General features: G+C 36.3%; 2 protein-coding genes across 12 annotated transcripts in view; one reads left to right on the top strand and one right to left on the bottom strand.

Annotated features, from left to right (window-relative positions):
- The window catches only part of RhoGAP19D (Rho GTPase activating protein at 19D), a 270,087-nt gene that overhangs the window by 128,115 nt on the left and 122,221 nt on the right, over positions 1 to 19,751 (bottom strand). Inside the window, exon 1 of one of the 11 annotated variants that reach the window (XM_074115160.1) lies at positions 4,004 to 4,074. The exons of the other annotated variants lie outside the window; for them this stretch is intronic. The gene's annotated coding sequence lies outside the window, so the exon portion shown is untranslated. Of the gene's footprint in view, positions 1 to 4,003; positions 4,075 to 19,751 lie in introns of those variants that run through there. 11 annotated transcript variants of the gene reach the window in all.
- LOC141447514 (myotrophin homolog) lies at positions 5,764 to 8,882 on the top strand. The gene is made up of 3 exons (XM_074115151.1): positions 5,764 to 6,011; positions 6,501 to 6,750; positions 8,559 to 8,882. The coding sequence occupies exons 1-3, from the start codon at positions 5,842 to 5,844 to the stop codon at positions 8,841 to 8,843; spliced, it is 705 nt and encodes a 234-aa protein (XP_073971252.1). The 5' UTR covers positions 5,764 to 5,841; the 3' UTR covers positions 8,844 to 8,882.

The raw sequence follows: 19,751 nt of genomic DNA, 5'->3' as shown, positions 1-19,751 counted from the left end.
ACAATATGTTAGCCTAATGGATTCCCAACTCGAAGACCACCCTAGACTTTTTTTTTGGTCCAAATCCAAGCTTTACGAGCTTCTTCAGCAAGGACAGTGTTGTCTGTACCGAGAGAACACTGTCGAAACACTGGCAGTGCAATGAAAAAATAAAAAAAAACTCCAGGCTCCAATAATCTCAGTTGTTGACGTAACTTATTTACCACGTAATCAAACTAATATTCAAATTTTAATTACGTATATTAATTTACATCCGGTTTGCAGTAGACGTGAGTTCTATATTTGGTTAATCGATTAATCGCCAGGAATCGAGAGTTTATTTTTGATATTTCGTGCGCTCTACTTTTTAAAATAGTGTAATGAAGTTTTAAAATTGATAGCAATAGTTGGTATCTAGCTAGATAATAATAATAAAATATCTAATATACAAATATTTATAGTGCACTAAATAATAAAGGAAATGCACTTATTAGATGCAGGCGAACTGATGGCGGTGGTAATAGCGTTTCTTTTAAATATGAATTTCTAACGGATTCTCGTCTGTACGCTTGACCGGATCTTTAAAACTGCAATATTTTATTTATTTTTTACTTAATGGCTATATAGGTCAGTATATAAAATCTATTTCTAAATGTATTATGTACACTTGTCCTAATGGGACCAAATTGATATATATTAAGTTTCAACTTCGTGCGATGTGCGCGCGCACATTGTTCCAAATAAATTTCTGTTCCGGAGAGACGAGCGTAAAGCTGCGTGCTTAACTTGTAGTATTTCCGGAGCTGCTGAATTTTGTCATTTTTGTTTCTTTGGTATATCATCGCGTTAAATTAAGAAAAGTCTAAAAGAAAATGTGGAAAATACTGTTTTGACGATGTATTTTTTATTGCCCGCTGTAATTAGTAGTGGATTTGCCTTCTCTTTATCTCTCTCTCTCTCTCTTTCTACACAATGTTAATGAGCAGGAAGCTGCTTGTTCCACTTCCGAACATTAAAAACAAAAATTAGCAAGTTTTAGCGATGTAGTAGGCATTGCATTAATTAGAGCAACACACAAGTGACTCTCTGTTTTTTTGTATTGTTTTGTTTAGTGTTGTTTAGTGTTGTTGTTGTTGTTCCATTTATAATTACTGTAGATCCAACAACGCAGTCTGCTAACATATTGTGCGAATTAATTTTTTGTTTGTTTTTTGTTGCAAAAACAAAACAACCGCAACATTCTGCCCTCAATTACTTTAATGACATTTAATGTCCACTTTTATGGGACCCATATACTCAAAACAATTAGCGGACTCTAGCGGGAACAATCTGCTCCCATATCAACACGAGTGAACTCAAAAAGATCGGAAAAATAAATGATCTAATTTAATTTAAACTTTTTTTATTTAATTCCTCCCTCACCCCTTTCGCGATACCCTAATTTTCCTAGGGAATGCTCGTAGAGACGTCCACGTTCCCTAAAAAAGTAGGGTGTAATCATCGTATTGGGAGCAAGCAAAGACATCCACACGTGAGCAAGTATAGTTGATTGTCGAATTGTTACTGAAGATGGTGGAAGTTATAGGAGGAGGCTAGAACCCTGGAAAGGGGACTGTAGTGCCCTTGTATTGGTAACAGTAGCATTAAAGTATAGAAAAATACTACGAACTTTACAAGAATTATATACAGGGTGTTCCATTTTAAGACGGCTCGAAATGCATTTCATGCTTAAACGGTTGATCTGAGCGAAATAAAGGTAGAGGAAAAATTTGTTGTCCGTCACCTCTAGTTTCAAAATATGTGACTTGACTTTAGATTTCTGCCCGCATATGCGGCTGACGCGCGGCCAAAAGTGAGGGTTCGCAGTTGACCCCCATTTTCTTATACACAGTTTTAAAGAGCATAAAAAGTTATGAAAGAAACCGGAAACCGCAATTCGATATCTTCAAAATTAAAGGTGCTAGGCCATTTCAAAATCTGGATATTTATTAATCATATTTCAATTTTTCAACTTGTTATCAAAGAGAAAGAAGAGCACGCGATAGGTCATTTTTATGTATTTTTTCATCCCCTTTCTTCTGAAAATATTGCGAAGGCAGTAAATCTAGTGTTTTTCTTAATAAATCGGGAAATAAGTAGTTTTCCGGGTGATTTTCTAAGAAAAATCAAATGTTAATGAGCTTTAAATGTTCTCAAGCATACACAAAATGGCTAATAAAAATAATTTTACATCTGTTACAAACAAGAAGGTTTAATAATTATTTGGTAATTTTGGGAGAGTTTAGGAGAGAGGGCCTAGCACCTTTAATTTTAAAGATAACGTATTGCGGTTTCCGGTTTCTTTTATAACTTTTTTATACTCTTTTAAACTATGTACAATATATGAAAATGGGGGTCAACTGCGAACGCTCACTTTTGGACGCGCGTCAACCTCGTATGCGGGCAGGAATCTAAAATCAAGTCACATATTCTGAAACTAGAGGTGACGGGCAACAAATTTTACCTCTACCATTTTTTTGCTCAGATCAACCGTTTAAGCATGAAATGCATTTCGAGCCGTCTTAAAATGAGAACACCCTGTATGTTTAAATTTTTATGGTGACACCGCTTAGTACAAAGTACCTTTTATACAAGACCCTAATCTCTGCCCGATTCTTCAAGTTTCACTCTTGCTTTTTATCTTTCCCGACCGTCCACCTCCACTGTCGATTTACTCGGCGATGCAGTTCAATCAGTGGAGAGCCACCAGATGAGTGGTACGTAACTCTTCTGATGTCACATTTGATTAACTTGTTGCACAGGCAATAATTGCGGCTGCAGTTGTAAATTTCAGTAGTTATTAAAATAAGACGCTATTTACGGGATAACATTAATAACAGAGTATTTGAGTGCAGCAGTTTCATTCATTAAAAAAAAAAATTGACAATGACCTGATTAATTCATTAATAAAAAATGAAGAGAATTAATACAATACTAACGGTAGTAGTAAATCAGAGTAAAATTGTAGGAGGCCATTGAATAAATGCAGTAACTGGAGACGTCAGCGTAATAACTGGCAGAATCGATTGACCTAAATTAAATAATAATAGCGGCGGTAGCAGAAATGTTTCGAAATAAATAATAAATTATAAGATTATAGATTTATCTTAAATGATTTATTAAAAAAAAAGATCTGTATCATTCAATTACAACATTATGATTGACATTTATGGTTTCGAAACTCAATCGTAAATAATTAAAACTCTGCTAAGAAACAGAACAGGAAATTTCTTTATACAATTTTACTTTCTGTTACTACTACTAGATAGCGAGATGTAATTCGATTTATCGTATTTTCGATTTATCGTACTTTCGATTTATCGTACTTTCGATTTATCGTACTTTCGATTTATCGTACTTTCGATTTATCTTATATTCAATTAAGAATTTTTACCGGAAGTATCCGTTTTGTGGTTAAAATACTTATTGTATATGAATTGTATCTCTTCTATAGGTTTTACATTAAACTACGATCTTGAGAGGAGACTTACTTTAAATCCTCATAATCTATATAAGAGAAAAAAACTCAACAGATCCATGCGACCACTGATCAAAACTCACTCTAGACAACAAGAGACTTATTTATCTAAGTACATTAAAGCCCTTTGTGGGGGGGGAGTCTTATGACATCATGGAATACTGGGATTCAGTCTAAAATGCTTCGCTCTACCCAGTCACCAATCAAATCTTTCACAACTTTCCTGACGTCAGGACAAGTAGCTCAAATACTAACAGGAAATTCCAATTTAATCCACAGGTATAACATCTTTTTTCCAGGATACTTTCCGGTTAACACTTTTAAAGACAGTGGCTTCGCGATCTCCTCTATGACTACATAGTGGAAATATTGTTGCAGTGTTACCACTGGGGTAACTTCTCCCACTCTGATTATGAAAGATGTTTATTATCAATGCTGCTGATAACGCGATAACTACGTTAAAAGAAAAAAAAATAAAAACATGCACACGAACAAGAGGTAACTTACCCCTAGGTACGCATTGTCGTTATAATCAAGCTCACCAAGAAAAGCTAGTACTTCGGGCAGAGTCTATCCAGACACTGGGGAGATCTTTCGTGCAGTTATTTATTCTCGTAGAATGACAGTTCGTCCCCCCCTTCAATGCTTTCATCAATTCACTCAATTCGCTAATAACACTTCCCAACTACGAGTAGTTGTAGTTCTGAAAGGAACTATTGACCATTATGGACCATAATATAAAGAAGAGATATAATAAAAGAAATAAATTCAACCATGTTTTGTTTACATCAAGTAATCTTTCAGCAACAGGAACATACAAAATTACAATGTGACCACTCGCATGACTTCCTCTTACTTTTATTCCCAAAAAGACACACAAACTTTCTCGAAACTTTAATAATCATATTCAATTCTTAACCAAAATCATAAATCACACTGAAATGCCTGCACTTCCGCAATTAAACTGCCCCCCCCCACAAAAAAAACTGAATAAATCTATTCAAGAAAATGGTACTTCCGGTACAGGCTGTTTCAATTTTTAAAGATTGTAATTGGCTCCCATGGTGGTAGTAAACCATGTCAAATTTAAAAAAACTCGGCGTTTTTTTGAGTTTTCTTTTTCGTAACACACGTACATACACACTCTAATAATAATGGGCAAAACCAGACCTGTACAGACCTGTTTGGTACAAAAAAAATAACCTGTTTTACCATAATAAGGATAATTCATAATACGAGGTATGGCTATTAAATAACCAGACTATTGTTGTAAAACATATTTTTTAAATTTATACATATTTAATTATTATCACCTTCAATATACACCCCTCCCCTATACCTACAAAGCTCCATGCGAATTTACCATTGTTCGAAACGGTGCTGGAAGTCTTTTTTTTCTGTGAGCTCCTGCATGAAGCGTGCCGCTTTTAATTTCACTCAGTTTCAACGGACTGAAATCGTGTTCCTTTTAATGCAGACTTTGACTTTAGGGAACAGATAAAAGTCACGTGGGGCCAGGTCAGGCGAATAAGGCGGATGTGGCCTAAAACTGGGATGTAGTACTTGGCTAGAAACGTCTTGACAGACAATGCAGTGTGAGCTGGCGCGTTGTCTTGATGGAGAAGAACCCCGTGACTTGTTCTTGTACAAATCGGGTCGTTTTTCTCCTTACTCTTTTCACGGAGTTGAGCAAGCACCTCACCAGTAGTAATGTTGATTAATTATAGTCGGATATTTTCATCCGTTTTGGACGTGGAAGAGCGACCCGGGCGGTCATCATCTCGGACATCTTGAAAACGCTTGAACCACTCAAAACGTCTTTTAATAAGAGATAAGTTTCAGTAGCAGGTTTTACCAAGTTTTGATGTGAAATTTCACGACAATTCGTTGCTCTACTACATGTGTATCATGTTTTCGGCAAAACGAAACTAACACCACTTACCCAAACGACGGTTCCGGTCAGACTGATTTCTCTACAAACATGTGAGAAGGCTTTACGCTGCACAGCTGTCGGTCGTTAGGATTTGGCGCATGCATAGTAGTTCTTCTGTAGCAGCATCAGTCTCGTTATTTAATAGCCATACCTCTTACGTATTTCCGGTGGAATATTAAAAATAGATTACCCACATGAACTTTCTTTGACAAGAAGTTAAGAAGAAAGTGAAAAATAAAAAACTATGTAAATAATCTAATTGATTATTTATTAGTGAAATGAAATACAAAAAAAAAAAAAAAAAAAAAAATAACATATGTTTTACATTTAATAATTGTAGAATACAATTATTAAATGTAGAATATTGTAATTGGTTTTAGCGTAGTAAAAATTAATTTCATTAATATTAAGTATGTCTACGATAAATGTACAACCTCCAAAAAAAATATTAAAATCTTACTCTATCACGTACAGTGAAGATGAAGATGAGACATCACGAAACGAGCAGACGTCTAGCGTTGATTTGGAAACGGAATTAGCATGGACAGATGATACAACTGCCTATGAGAATTTAACTAAAATGTAAGTAACCAATCAAAAGTAGAAAAGAAGAAAAATTTGTTAACGCCTACTTTTTTTGCAGGCTAGGCTTATCGTCTGTAATAGGACAATAATCGTGCGTCCCCCCTAACGATGAATAAAATTTCTAGCAACGGATAGAGCTTACAAAATTGTTCACTAGCAGGTCGTACTGCAGTTTAGCTAAATTAATCCCTAGTTATAGTTATACAGCCTAATGAGGCATGCATAAAAATCTCTTGTTTTTTTTGTATAAAAACCATATTTTTTGAACTGCAATGCTGCAACAAAACTGATGTTATTTTCGATGAAGTTTCGACATCGAAAATCTGATTCGATTTTCTACATTTCTACTTCTGAATGTTTGATCGATTAAAGACGAGCGTGATTCTATCGATAAATAGTTAAGTCAGTATTACGAGCATAATTACATTTTTCTGAGTGTTTCACGACTAGATATATTACCCCCTCCTTTTCTTTATTTTTTTGTAGTCGACCAAAATGGATAGAAAACGCTGAAGTTGCAGACGATATTACATTCAACTTTACAGACGACGACATATTGGCGGAAATGTTAACCGAACTAGACGATACAGTTTGGCCACCATCTATACTAAACTCTGCGAGAATTAATGAATGGAGAAATGCTGGAGTCGACGAAGAAGAAGAAGATCTATTTGATGCAATTAGAGATGGTAACTATGAGGTTGTTAAGAAGCAGTTGGATGAAGATATTGAAAAGGTTGTTAATTATTTTTTTGTTCATATTGTAGGACTTACTGGAATAACAGAGAATAACAACAGCTAAGTTAGAATGGAATGGCACGCGGGGCGATTAGGAACGCTGTCCAAGTAAAGAAATTGCCTATTTTTTTTAGGTGTCGTGGACGGAGGCGACTAGCAAACATACTTTACTGTAAATTTCTTTTATTAACCATTAAATAAAATCCAAGGCCTAAGACCGGGAATCGAACCCTGTACCATAATATATATTAGCTTTGTAGGACTCGCCTCTTAACCGCTCGGCTACCGTGGCGCCTAGGTAAACTGTCTATAAGTGCACTATGAGTTTGGCGCACCGGAAGTACAATATGGAGCGTTGGTTTTAAAAAGCATCGAATTTATTGTACACCTGATCGGGTTGCAGACATTCTTCCATCACTAGAGGTTTAGATTAATCACTTTGGCGTAGAGTTTTCTACTTCGCTTACGTTTCCGTCTTCGACAAGCCTTTCAAAGTCTGTATTGGAGACCTGGAGGCTTGGAGACGTGGACCCCCAGTTATGGGAGATTCGATGTGGTACACGGATGGCTCCAAGATGGGAGAGGGCGTAGGAGCAGGAGTGTACGGGGTGAAGCCGAAATGTAGCTTTTCGGTTAGCCTAGGAAAACTAGCTACAGTTTTTCAAGCTGAGCTAGCTGCAATTAGGTTCTGCACTACCGAGATTAAAGGGCGAGGAATTATTAACTCCAAGGTCGTAATTTTCTCGGATAGTCAGGCTGCTCTACGGGCAATTAGTTCCTACCAGGTCAACTCAAGGCTGGTCTGGGACTGTCTGGGTGCCCTGAAGGAAATTAGTGACCAAAATACGGTCTTTCTGGTTTGGGTACCTGGTCATTCAGGATATAAAGGAAACGAAGTGGCAGATTTATTGGCCCGGGAAGGCTCTGCGGGACACTTCGTTGGCCCGGAGCCCTGTTTTGGGGTTTCGAAGTGTGTCAAGACTGCGGCCATTAATTTGTGGGTGCAGAGTACGTCTCAGGAGTGGTGGCTCGCCACCACTGGACAGAGACAGGCGAAGGAGTTCATCAGAGGCTATTTGCCGAGGCTGACTGCAGAATTAATCCGTCAAGGCCGGGTGGCTATAAGGATAATTGTAGGCTTATTAACTGGCCACTGCACACTCAGAAAACACATGCATCGCATGGGCCTGGCAGATGACAGCCTTTGTAGGTTCTGCCAGGAAGAAGAGGAAACTGCACTGCACGTGTTGTGTCAGTGTGAGGGGCTTGTATGGCTAAGGATGTTACTTCTCGGGGAGGAAAAACCAAGGCCGGAGAGCTTTACCCAGGAGTCACTCTCCAGAATTAAGAGTCTAATTAAACGGACGGGTCTGGAGGGTGAGCTCTAAAGTCGGGGAGCCACAATAGATCCAAAGGGGTCGCAGTGGCATAGGCCTTGAGGCCGCCCTAATTTAATCTAATCTAATCTAATCTACGTTTCCGTCTTGCACTACACTTGGTAATTGAGTAAGGTCTCATTAACTGGTTTATTAATCTACCTCTAATGATGGATGCAAGTACAAAACCCTGTTAGGAATACAAAAAAAAAAATGTGCATGCTACGACCGGATGAAGTCAAAGATATTACCCAGCAGACATTTCAAAGACAAAACTGTTTTTTAAATTCTCTTAGGATACCATTACAGCAAGCGGAAGTTACAGTTATCGTGCTGATTTTCAATTTTTGGTTTTTCCAGTAAATACTCCTTTTCCAGACGTTTTGTTGGAAGAAACATGACGTATATATATTTTAAATTGTGCCCACAGGTAAATATGGCGGATGGTGAAATGTTAACCTTATTACATTGGTCAGTAATTGAAGGACAGACAAAAATTTGTGAATATCTGCTAGAAAATGGAGCCAAAGTGGACATCAAAGACAATAATGGATTTACACCGTTGCATTATGCATGCAAGTGCAGACATACTGATTCAGTGGAATTACTATTGAAATGGTCAGCCAATGTTCTAGCTGTAACAAATGAACACGAACTGCCCAAAGATCTGACTGAAGATCAATACATTAGATCTTTATTGAATAGTGAAGAATGATTCTTAATATTGTGTAAATAAACTGAATTTTTTTTTCAATCCATCAATTCTGCAATTGATTTTGGATCAGCTTATTTTCCATCCATAACCTTTCCGCTAAGTTTAAGAACACTGGCAATTTCCTGAATCAGATACTCTACACGAAGTGTTAACCACAACTGATATTGAATTACCAGACTAGACTTCCATTTTCCTAATCCAATGCGCGATAGAATCCAACCGTATGCTACAAAAGAAACCACGTGATTGGTCATAATGAATCTATATGTATTGCCCAATAAGAAGAAGGAGGTGTTCCAAACAGTTTTTGGATGTTCTTCATAGAGTATATAAAGTATACAATATGTCTAGTAAAGTGCGTGGGCTGTAACAATAGAAAGGGCTTAAGGTGAAGTTAAAATAGATAGGCAAGGGACGTGGGGGGGGAGGGACAGAGTTTACAAATCTCTGACAGAGACAAGCCCTAAGGTATACAACCAGACTCTGCACGTGTCACTATTATTAGGAGGAGAGATTCCAACTAACCATATCGATCTAAATCTTTTAACAATAAAGATAAATTAGCTAGTCCTTTGACAAATAGTCATTTAAACTTTGATTAATAACATTGCACTAAAATTAAACACAATTTTACGATTTATTGATTTAGAAAAACAAGTTTTCATGCAGCTTTAAATAAATTTAAAAGAAAGTGAAAAATTGGAAAACTTATATTTTCCCCCCAAAAAACTGTAAGGCGCAACAACATCTGAAGTCATTAGTGCCTGAAGCTTTTTCCCCAGGGCAATGCCGGCCACCGAATAGTGTTCTCTCGCACATATCTATATAACTCTAGACAAACTTTGTAAGAATTATTATTATTGTGACAAGAATGTCAGGAAATTTGAAAAATCGATTGCAGTATTGAAATTGCACTTAAAACGGTAACTTACTACAAACTACGCATATTTTTTTTTTTTTTTGTAAAGTTTAGTATGACGTCAATTTCCGTTTAATTCGTAATTTCGAAAATTTGGCACCATTAGCAACACTTCCTGTTATTAGGAGCAAAAAAAAAAGAAGAGAAACAAAATGAGCTCCTATTTTGCAATAAAAAATAAATAAAATAAAAACAATCTAAAAATAGAATAAATATGGAGAGAAAGGCGATAATTAAAAGTGAAAGGATTGGTTAGTTACGCCCACGAAATCAAAATAGATAGTGTGGGAGGAGGACTGACTGGAGAGAGAACTAGTTTACTGGAGTTCCAAACATACTGAACTTGGGACGGTCAAATGAAACTAAACCCGCTTCTCACATGGCCCCACCAATAGGGAGGGGACCTTGAAGAATTGTTTTTTTTTTTAATTCTTCAAAGACGTCGAAAGGGAAATTTAGAGACCCCAGCAGTTTTCCGGAAATTGGTGGTTCTGATTAGCTAAAATAGGGGGTCCAACCAGGATCAGATATAAAAGAATTGTATTCTTTTACTTTTATATTCTACAGGTTTTATATTGCAGAACTATTTACAGACGACTGTAAATAGAAACCGGAAATTTCATTTGTTTACACGAGATAACTATAAATCTAAATTTAGCGCGATCTATTTATCGGACAGTTCGGACAAATGGACATGTTCTGTTGGTCTGTCAATTAGTGGGACTGAACGCTTATTGTTAAGGATATCCGTTATCTCTGCGTGCCAACTCACAACCTGTATTGAGTAAATATTACTGGAGAAGCACTGGAAAAATTGTTTTTCAAAAAAAAAGATAAAGTAATGGCTTCTTTTTTTTTTGGAAGGTTTTACGCCCTACTAAGAAAACTGTTCATTACATGCTTTGTCTTTTGGTCCAGTGTTCAAGAGAGGTCTCCATAAGCCGGAACAGCTAAATGGAAACTAGGAAGGGGAAATTAGATGGAAGACGAGCGATTGATTGGTTGGGTTAATTGGGAAAGTAGGAGCTGAAGATGGTTTAAAGTTCTGAGGGAAGAACGGATCGTTTGGATATTTGAATTTAAGATAGTTCTTGCTAGTTAGTTTTTTTGAATAAAGAGAAGATTATTGAAGGTACGAGGGTCGTTTGAAAAGTCCGTGCAAAAATAAAAACTACTTAATTTTTTGGGGTAAACCTTTTTTATTTTTCAACATAGTCTCCTTTTAGGCTTATACACTTCGTCCAACGCTGCTCTAGTTTGTTGATCCCTTCCGAATAATAGGATTTGTCCAAGTCTGAAAAATAGCCATTCGTTTCTGCAATCACCTCCTCGTTTGAATAAAATCTTTTTCCCGCCAGCCATTTCTTCATATTGGGGAACAAATAGTAGTCCGAGGAAGCCAAGTCTGGAGAATAGGGGGGATGTGAAACGAGTTGGAACCCTATTTCCATTAATTTTGCGACCACAACTGCTGAGGTGTGAGCTGGTGCGTTGTCGTGATGGAAAAGGACTTTTTTGTGGGCCAATCGTGGGCGTTTTTCTTGCAGCTCGGTTTTCAAACGGTCCAATAACGATGAATAATATGCACCTGTAATAGTTTTACCCTTTTCCAGATAGTCGATGAGGATTATTCCTTGCGAATCCCAAAAGACAGTCGCCTTAATCTTTCCGGCCGAAGGAACGGTCTTCGCCTTTTTTGGCGCAGATTCCCCCTTGGTAACCCATTGTTTAGATTGTTCTTTATTCTCAGGAGTGTAGTGATGTATCCATGTTTCATCCACAGTGACGAAACGACGCTTAAAGTCCTGCGGATTCTTCTGGAACAGCTGCAAACCGTCCTTGCAACACTTCACACGATTTCGTTTTTGGTCAAGCGTGAGCAATCGCGGCACCCATCTTGCGGATAGCTTTGTCATGTCCAAATTTTGATGCAAAATATTATGTACCCGTTCATTCGAGATGCCCACAGCACTAGCAATCTCACGCACCTTCACTCTTCTGTCATTCATCACCATATCATGGATTTTATCAATGATTTCTGGAGTAGTAACCTCAACAGGGCGTCCAGAACGTTCAGCGTCACTTGTTCCTATATGGCCATTCCGAAAATTTTGAAACCACTTATAAACTGTTCTAATCGAAGGTGCAGAGTCACCATAATGTTTATCAAGCTTCTCTTTAGTTTCCTGAGGCGTTTTGCCTTTCATAAAGTAGTGTTTAATCAACACACGAAATTCTTTTTCGTCCATTTTTTGAAAATCGCTCGACTTTCTCGATTCAAACGAATGCCAAACACAAAGAAATAGACCGATCTGGCTGAAACTTGGTGTGTGTTCTTCCAAGAGATGCTACTAACTAAACATAACCTCGATACGCGCCAGTGGTGCTATCTCTCTGACTTTGCACGGACTTTTCAAACGACCCTCGTAAGGTAAACAACTTGATCGTGTGGAGATCAAAAAAACAAGAGCTTCGAAGACGAGGTGAGGATTGGTCGAAGGATTAGTCAATGTTTGTTCTATTCAAGAAAGAGGGATTTAGATCTCCCAAACTTTTGTGCTACCCTACGTAAAACAATTATAGGGAAATTGTCTTAAGTTGATTTAGTAAAGTAAAGTAAAGAAAAAGTAATCGCCTATTTTTTCAGGCGGGGCTTAACATCCAACTAGCAATTAGGTGTCGTGGACGGAGACGACTAGCAAACATAATTTACTGTAAATTTCACATATTAACCATTAAATAAAATCCAAAGCCAAGACCGGGAATCGAACCCACTATACAACAATGCATATTTGCTTCGCAGGTCTCGCCACTTAACCCGCTCGGCTACCGTGGCGCCTTACTTAAGTTGATTTAGCTCAGTGGTTTACCATATTCCAGGTTCGAAATCCAGTTGTCGGCCTTTAGATGATTTACTTTCCTTAGAAGTTTCCTTTTTTTTTTTTTTATTTTACAGCTCACAAGCCGGTGATAGGCATCGTTGTCAATGATAAGAGAATAAAGTTGCAGAGTCTGGCAGTGTAAAAAAAAAAAAGCTCCGGGCACCCCAATGATCTTAGATTGGACCTTAACAAGAAAAAGTACACTGTTCTTAATTATTACTGTAGGAGAGCGCAATGTTATGACACACAAAATTTTTGGATTAACCCAAAAAGATCTAATCGCTTGGTAAAGTGCATGCAGAATTTGATTAAGAGCATCAAAGAAAATTGCCAAAAAATTGAACCCGCGGTGCCCTAAAAAAAAAATAAACTTCCGCTAAAGCAGTACGTAATAAGTTAAATAATCCAAAATGGAACTTAACTTCCTGCAAACATTACAGAAAAGATCAGAACATTTATTTTTTGTGTTTTATTTTAATACAAGAACAATAAATGCATGAGTACCCACACTGTGCACTGAGCCACAATCGGCCCGTTCCTAATGACAATGATAAAGCCTAGGCTGTAGGCTGTAAAACAAGCTAGAAACACACTAATGTATCCACCAATAGATATAAGAAGATTGTATTGGTATTTTGTTTCCTTTTTTACCTGTAAAGTCAATTTACCTCCAAGGTGGAGTGATTTATCACCAACTATACGAATGGAAAGTGAAAAGAAAAGATAGATAAATAAATAAATAAAATAAAATAAATTATAAAAACTAGAATTTATAGCTTCATTGTTCCGACAATAACAAGACAGTACAATAATATTAGGCGAACAAAGGAGTTAACACGTGTAATCGCCAATGTACACGTGCCGTACGGTTGTCCAATTGCTCTGTAAGGTACACGTGTTATGGTGACCAAATATAACGTTACACACGAGAGTATGTAAACAATGTATGGTACTTGTACTCAGTACACAGCCTCTGTTACACCGCGACACCCCCTCCTGGTAGGCCTTTGTAGATCGGGGGAGGGCCCTCCACTGTAATGTAAATAACTTAAAATAAACCCCTTAAAAGTCTGTAAGTGTAAGTCCTTTGCTATTTACAGCTCATTTATTTACTTTCTCTTACTTCTAGTAAAGGGTGATTGTGGTGATCGTGCCTACGATTTTTTTTTAAATTAAATTTAAAGTCAAATTAGGGGGGAAACTTTGCCCCCAAACCCCCCCCCCCTCCAATTCCACAAATTCCAGAATTCTTCTGGGGAAAACCTTTATCTAGGGGAATTCTATTAAAGGCACTACATGGAAAACGGGGATAATTAGGCTATCGTCGATTTTTTTTTTTTAATTAAGGCGCGTCAACATCTAAGGTTATTGGCGCCCGGAGCTTTTTTCAGTGCACCGCCGGCCTCCGGACAGTGTTCTCTCGATACAGACAACACTGTCTATCACCGGACAGTGAGCTGTAAGAAGCTTCTAGGAAGAGAAAATCTAAGAGTCAGCAGCTGGATTCGAACCCGGGACCTCCGCGTGGGAGTCCAGTACGCTAACCGCATAGGTAATCCCTTCCCCGAACTACCGTCTAATAAAAAAAAAAAAAAAAAATGCCTCTAGGATAAGGATTAGAAACGTAATGGGACCTACCCCATAGAACTTTTTGGGCACCGCAGCCAAAAGAGGCTTATTGTGCCAGCCCAATTTTATTTTGAATCTAGTAGACGAAACCTTCCCCCTACTAAGAAGGTTGAGGACTTTCCCTACTAGTTCTTTTTGCGCTACTATCTCCTTTGGTCTCAAAGAGCCAAAGGTTTCATAGCGCAAAAAACTGCATCTAAAAACTGCATTACTATAAAAAAAAAAAAAATCAAATATGAAATAAATATCGAACTAAAGAGTACAGGATAATCAAAAAGATTTCCATCACAATTTTCGGCAGCCAAAGGCTCAAGAATATTTAGATGAGATGTAAAAAGTGCATGGTTTGTCTCCATCGGGAGCTAGATTGCGTGAAGAACCTGGAATTTGGAAGAATCGATCAGATATCGATCACCGATTTGATTTTTGCCAAAGCTAAGTATTTGAAGCGAGACAAAATAGTTAATAGAACGGAATATTATAGAAGCAATTTCACTTTTTTTTCCAATCGCGTAGGAAACCTCAAAAAATTGCGTTTCCGGTGATAATTTCATTTCTAAAATAGGTCATCGCTATTAGTTTATTTTTTTTTATATTTTAATTAATGTAAAGAGAAAGTACAAAAAACTGAATGAATGTGCAGCAGACAAATAGTGTCTGTCGTCATTCAATCACTGTTCAAGCATTCATTCACTAACTAACCACTTAAATGTCTGGGGTGCCTCTTAATACCGGTAATGAAGTATGTTTAATAATAACAAGCCTGTCAGAGCCATCGCTCCCAGCAGACAGAGTACTTGACAGAGTGTGACGTCAGTACACACAGAAGAGCACAAAAACTAAAAAAGAAAAGAAACTCACAAGCCTTCCATTAAATTTTAAATTAAATTTCTTAAAACTTAAATTTTTAAGCTAAGCGGTTAGAGGCGAGACCTGCAAAGCTAAGATGTATTGTTGGTTTGTTGGGTTCGATTCCCCTGGTCTAGGTCTTGGATTTTTTTTAATGGTTAGTAAAAGAAATTTACAGTAAAGTTTGTTAGTCGCTTATAGGCTAGACCCGCAAAGCTAAGATGTATTGTTGGTTTAGTGGGTTCGATTCCCCTGGTCTAGGTCTTGGATTTTATTTAATGGTTAATAAAAGAAATTTACAGTAAAGTATGTTTTTCTAGTCGCCTCGGTCCACGACACCTAATTGGTAGTTGGACGTTAAGCTCCGCCCGAAAAAATAGGCGATTACTTTAAAACCTTAATATTCTTGACCATTCACAGTATGACCAATACATGGATTTCATCGCATAAGTTACGTTATCCTAAGTTTTGACGCTAAAGTAAACCAAAATCTCAACCTCTGATAATGGATGAAAGTTTGAAGCCATTTCCAAAAAAAAACGCACACTACAACGGATAATACTCACAATTTCTTACATAATCGCCCGTCCTGTTAACCAATTTCCGCCTTTGCTAGGAATATCTCTACTAATATTGGTACAATTTAATACTTCCTTTCTCTGTATGATAAAACGTTATTAAGTAACTTAATTATTACAAAGTTTCGACTAAAATAACAAAGAGTAATTTTACTTAGGCATAGTCTTAAAAAAAACTCGATTACAGCTCTATTTTAAGAAGACCTTCCCCTCCGTTTAGATTCTCATCCGGTATAACCTTCACAATGGCAAGTAATTTCATCACGATCATTTTCCCATTCAGGGGAGGAGGGTTCCCCCACCCACAATAAACACTAACAAAGATGCTCTTACACTGATAATGCTTCCGCGAAGAGTTAATTAAGAACCGAACTTTAATATTAAAGCTCTTACAACAATTTAAGGATGTTAACTACCCACGCACGCGTGTTTGTGACACGCAACTAATCTCCATGTTAGGACAATCTAATCACCAGTTTTATCTATCAAACAATGGTGACATATGGTTTATAGATAGGAGTTACCTAAAAATGGTGAACAACTCTCAAGTAAGTTTAGAAAGAAAGTAAACCTGGTTATATAGACTTCAGAGAACTAAAGTGAACAATGCTAACAAAATATTTATTCTTCGATTTAAAAAATATAATTAATTGGAATAAGTGCTTACAGTACTGTACCGTTATTATGGTAATACAGTACTGTACTGTATATGGTACAGTTTACGTATGTTCCGACTTACGTCGAAAAAAAACGGTTTACGACGCCGCGTAAGAACGGATCAACGTCGTAAGTCGAGGTCTACCTGTATAGCCTAAACCCGCAATGCTAAGATGTATTGCGCTACTGGGTATCATTTCTAGTAAACGCCTTACGACTTTTAAGGTGTTAATATGAACTTTATATTCAAGCTAACCACTTACGGCTTACGACGTCACTTGAACAGAGTAAATAATAAGCATTACTTAATTTTTTTTTTTACATTAAACTGAACATTCTAACTTTAGTGATGGATTAAATTCCGGAACAGGTCACGCATTTCGTGAGACAACGAAATAAAATCAAAGATCCAACAACATTGAGTACCTAACCAGAGTTTTTAATAGCAATAATGAGATATTAGCTAACAAATTGAGGAAGTAACCAATTTAATACACGGCAATTAGCATAATTAGTTTAATATTATAACTGTATCAGCCAAAATATAAGCGCTTATACGTATGAGAGATATCCAACTTGCCAAGCTTCCTAGTTGACACTGACACAATGTTGCCAACTAACATTCAATAAGAATAAATATACCCAATAATTACGATCAGTTATGTTGAAATGTTCATAAAAATTATTATGAAACATCAAGGTTACATATTGTACTGGGATACTAGCTATTTTTCATGAAATAATTAAAATAAACATGTCTTTCCTTAACTTTTTTGTAATTAATTTAATAATAATTTTAGTTATTTAATTACATAATTACGAAAAAATAATAAAATTGACATAAAAACTAATTAATAATTATTTTATTATCAATATCTATAATTACTCTGTGACTCCACAGCTTATTTAATATAATTTATTAAATAGGGGAATGTAAAAAAAATAATCAAATGTCCGGCGATAAACAGGGTTGTTTATCGTGAGAACACAGTTACTCCGGAAAGAAGCTCCGGGCGTCAATAACTTTAGATGTTGACGTGCTTTGAATTAAAAATAAATAAATAAATGGAACTATGTAGAATTGAGAATCTATATGTTTAAACCAATATCTAAAAGGATTGATCTAAAATGGAAACATCAAATTAATAAAAATATTTTTTGTTATTTCTAAATTTACTAAATTTTTATCTGATAAAATTCATTTCAGAGTATTCTGACCAAAGTGTATGCAGTTATATACACACATGTATAAGGGGCACCAAGGTAACCGAGAGGTTATAGGCTAGACCCGCAAAGCTGAGATGTATTGTTGGTTTAGTGGGTTCGATTCCCCTGGTTTAGGCCTCGGTAGATTTTATTTAATGGTTATTATGAGTTTATAGTAAAGTATGTTAGGCGATTATAGGCTAGACCCGCAATGCTAAGATGTATTGTTGGTTTAGTAGGTTCGATTCCCTTGGTCTAGGCCTTGGATTTTATTTAATGGTTAATATGAGAAATTTATAGTAAAGTATATGCTAGAAATTTATAGGCTGTTATATGCTAGACCCGCAAAGCTAAGATGTATTGTTGGTTTAGTGGGTTCTATTCCCCCATCAAGGCGTTGGATTTTATTTAATGGTTAATATGAGAAATTTGCAGTAAAGTATGTTAGGCTAGACCCGCAAAGCTAAGGTTGGTTTAGTGGGTTCGATTCCCCACTGGTCTAGGCCTTGGATTTTATTTAATGGTTAATATGAGAAATTTACAGTAAAGTATGTTAGGCGGTTATATACTAGACCCGCAAAGCTAAGATGTATTGTTGGTTTAGTGGGTTCGATTCCCCACTGGTCTAGGTCTTGGATTTTATTTAATGGTTAATAAGAGAAATTTGCAGTAAAGTATGTTAGGCTAGACCCGCAAAGCTAAGATGTATTTTTGGTTTAGTTGGTTCAATTCCCCTGGTCTAGGCCTTGGATTTTATTTAATGGTTAATATGAGAAATTTATAGTAAAGTATGTTAGGTGGTTATAGGCTAGACCCGCAAAGCTAAGATGTATTGTTGGTTTAGTGGGTTCTATTCCCCTGGTCTAGGCTTTAGATTTTATTTAATGGTTAATACGAGAAATTTATAGTAAAGTATGTTTGCTAGTCGCCTCCGTCCACGACACCTAATCAGGTAGTTCGACGTAAAGTCCGTCAAAAAAAGAAAACAAGCCTTACTTTAAAATAATAATATAATAATTATTTGAAAATAATCATAATTCATCCACTCCACTATAACTTTTTTAAAGTTATTAAATTGAAATTAAAAATCTAAAACAGGAGAGTGTAAAAAAAAATCAAAAATCATAAAAACATGACCTAATTGTAAGACTAATAAATCTGTGGTGTCAGTAATAAACCAGTAATAAAAGTTAAAGCTGGGCTTTAAGCACAACACATATAATTATCACCCTCTCCAATCTTATTTAATGGCTTAGCTTGTTGTGTTGTTATATTATTTTGGTTGTAAAAAAAGGACACTCGCCTTATTGCCTGTAGCATAATATATTTTATGAATGCTTACGGAACTTGCTCTACATTGGGTACCAAAAATAAGTGAATGGATTGTTAACCAGCTTGGAGTGGGGAGAGTCATAAAATGTTGGGGGGGAACAAACTTTTTTTTTAACCATCAGAACAACATTGTCTGACATATGATTTCACAATTTTTTTTTTATTATTTTTTTGTGTGTGTAAGCACAGTTATAACCATAAAATATAAAATACCCTTCTAGGTAAATATAACCTCTCTAACTACTTACATACAAACAGACAGAGATAGACGAAGGAATACGGAGCGACTGATTGCAACAACAACAACACTAACACAAACTGGGCCACTGGGTTTCTACTCGTACTTACACTTCCTTCCGTTTTATTATTTTCTGTTCTGCACACATAACGACCACATCTAACAAGTACCGTCTGCTTCATTCTGGTTTATTTTTATTCTGATTTTTTATTTTTTTACCCTCTAAACTTTTGTTCCATTTGTTTATTTGGTTCTCGGTATTTCATATAAAGCATGGCCTACATAACTTTAAAAACAAGTCTGTAATAAAAATTTGTATAAGCGCAATTTTCAAGCGGTATAATTTTATTGAAATTTAAAAAATTTAAAAACAAAAATTAATCGATAAAAATAATTAATTAATTAATCGATAAATGTTCAAATATATCGAGAACGTTTCCTCCTCCAGCAATAGTTTACTAGGAACATTATTGCAAATAAGTTATGAAAGTTGTGACCTCCAGGAAACGCTAAAGAACAAGAAAGGATATGATCCTGATATTCCTTACTTTAACATGTAGGGTTCATCATTTATCCCAGAGGAGACGTAATGTTAAAAAAAAAAAATGTACTGGGACA

The sequence above is a fragment of the Rhodnius prolixus genome, unplaced genomic scaffold (assembly GCF_049639745.1).
Source record: "Rhodnius prolixus isolate KJV_2025 unplaced genomic scaffold, Rpr scaffold_7, whole genome shotgun sequence".
NCBI classification, from domain to species: Eukaryota; Metazoa; Arthropoda; class Insecta; order Hemiptera; family Reduviidae; genus Rhodnius; species Rhodnius prolixus.
The sequence above is the reverse complement of the archived record's forward strand: the minus strand, read 5'-3'. Positions and strand labels throughout refer to the sequence as shown.

Excerpts from the sequence above, each read along its gene's own strand:
- LOC141447514 (XM_074115151.1), top strand. The coding sequence starts at position 5,842 with ATGTCTACGATAAATGTACAACCTCCAAAAAAAATATTAAAATCTTAC. Across the intron at positions 6,012-6,500 it reads TATGAGAATTTAACTAAAAT|TCGACCAAAATGGATAGAAA; the intron begins GTAAGTAACCAA and ends ATTTTTTTGTAG. Across the intron at positions 6,751-8,558 it reads TGGATGAAGATATTGAAAAG|GTAAATATGGCGGATGGTGA; the intron begins GTTGTTAATTAT and ends TTGTGCCCACAG.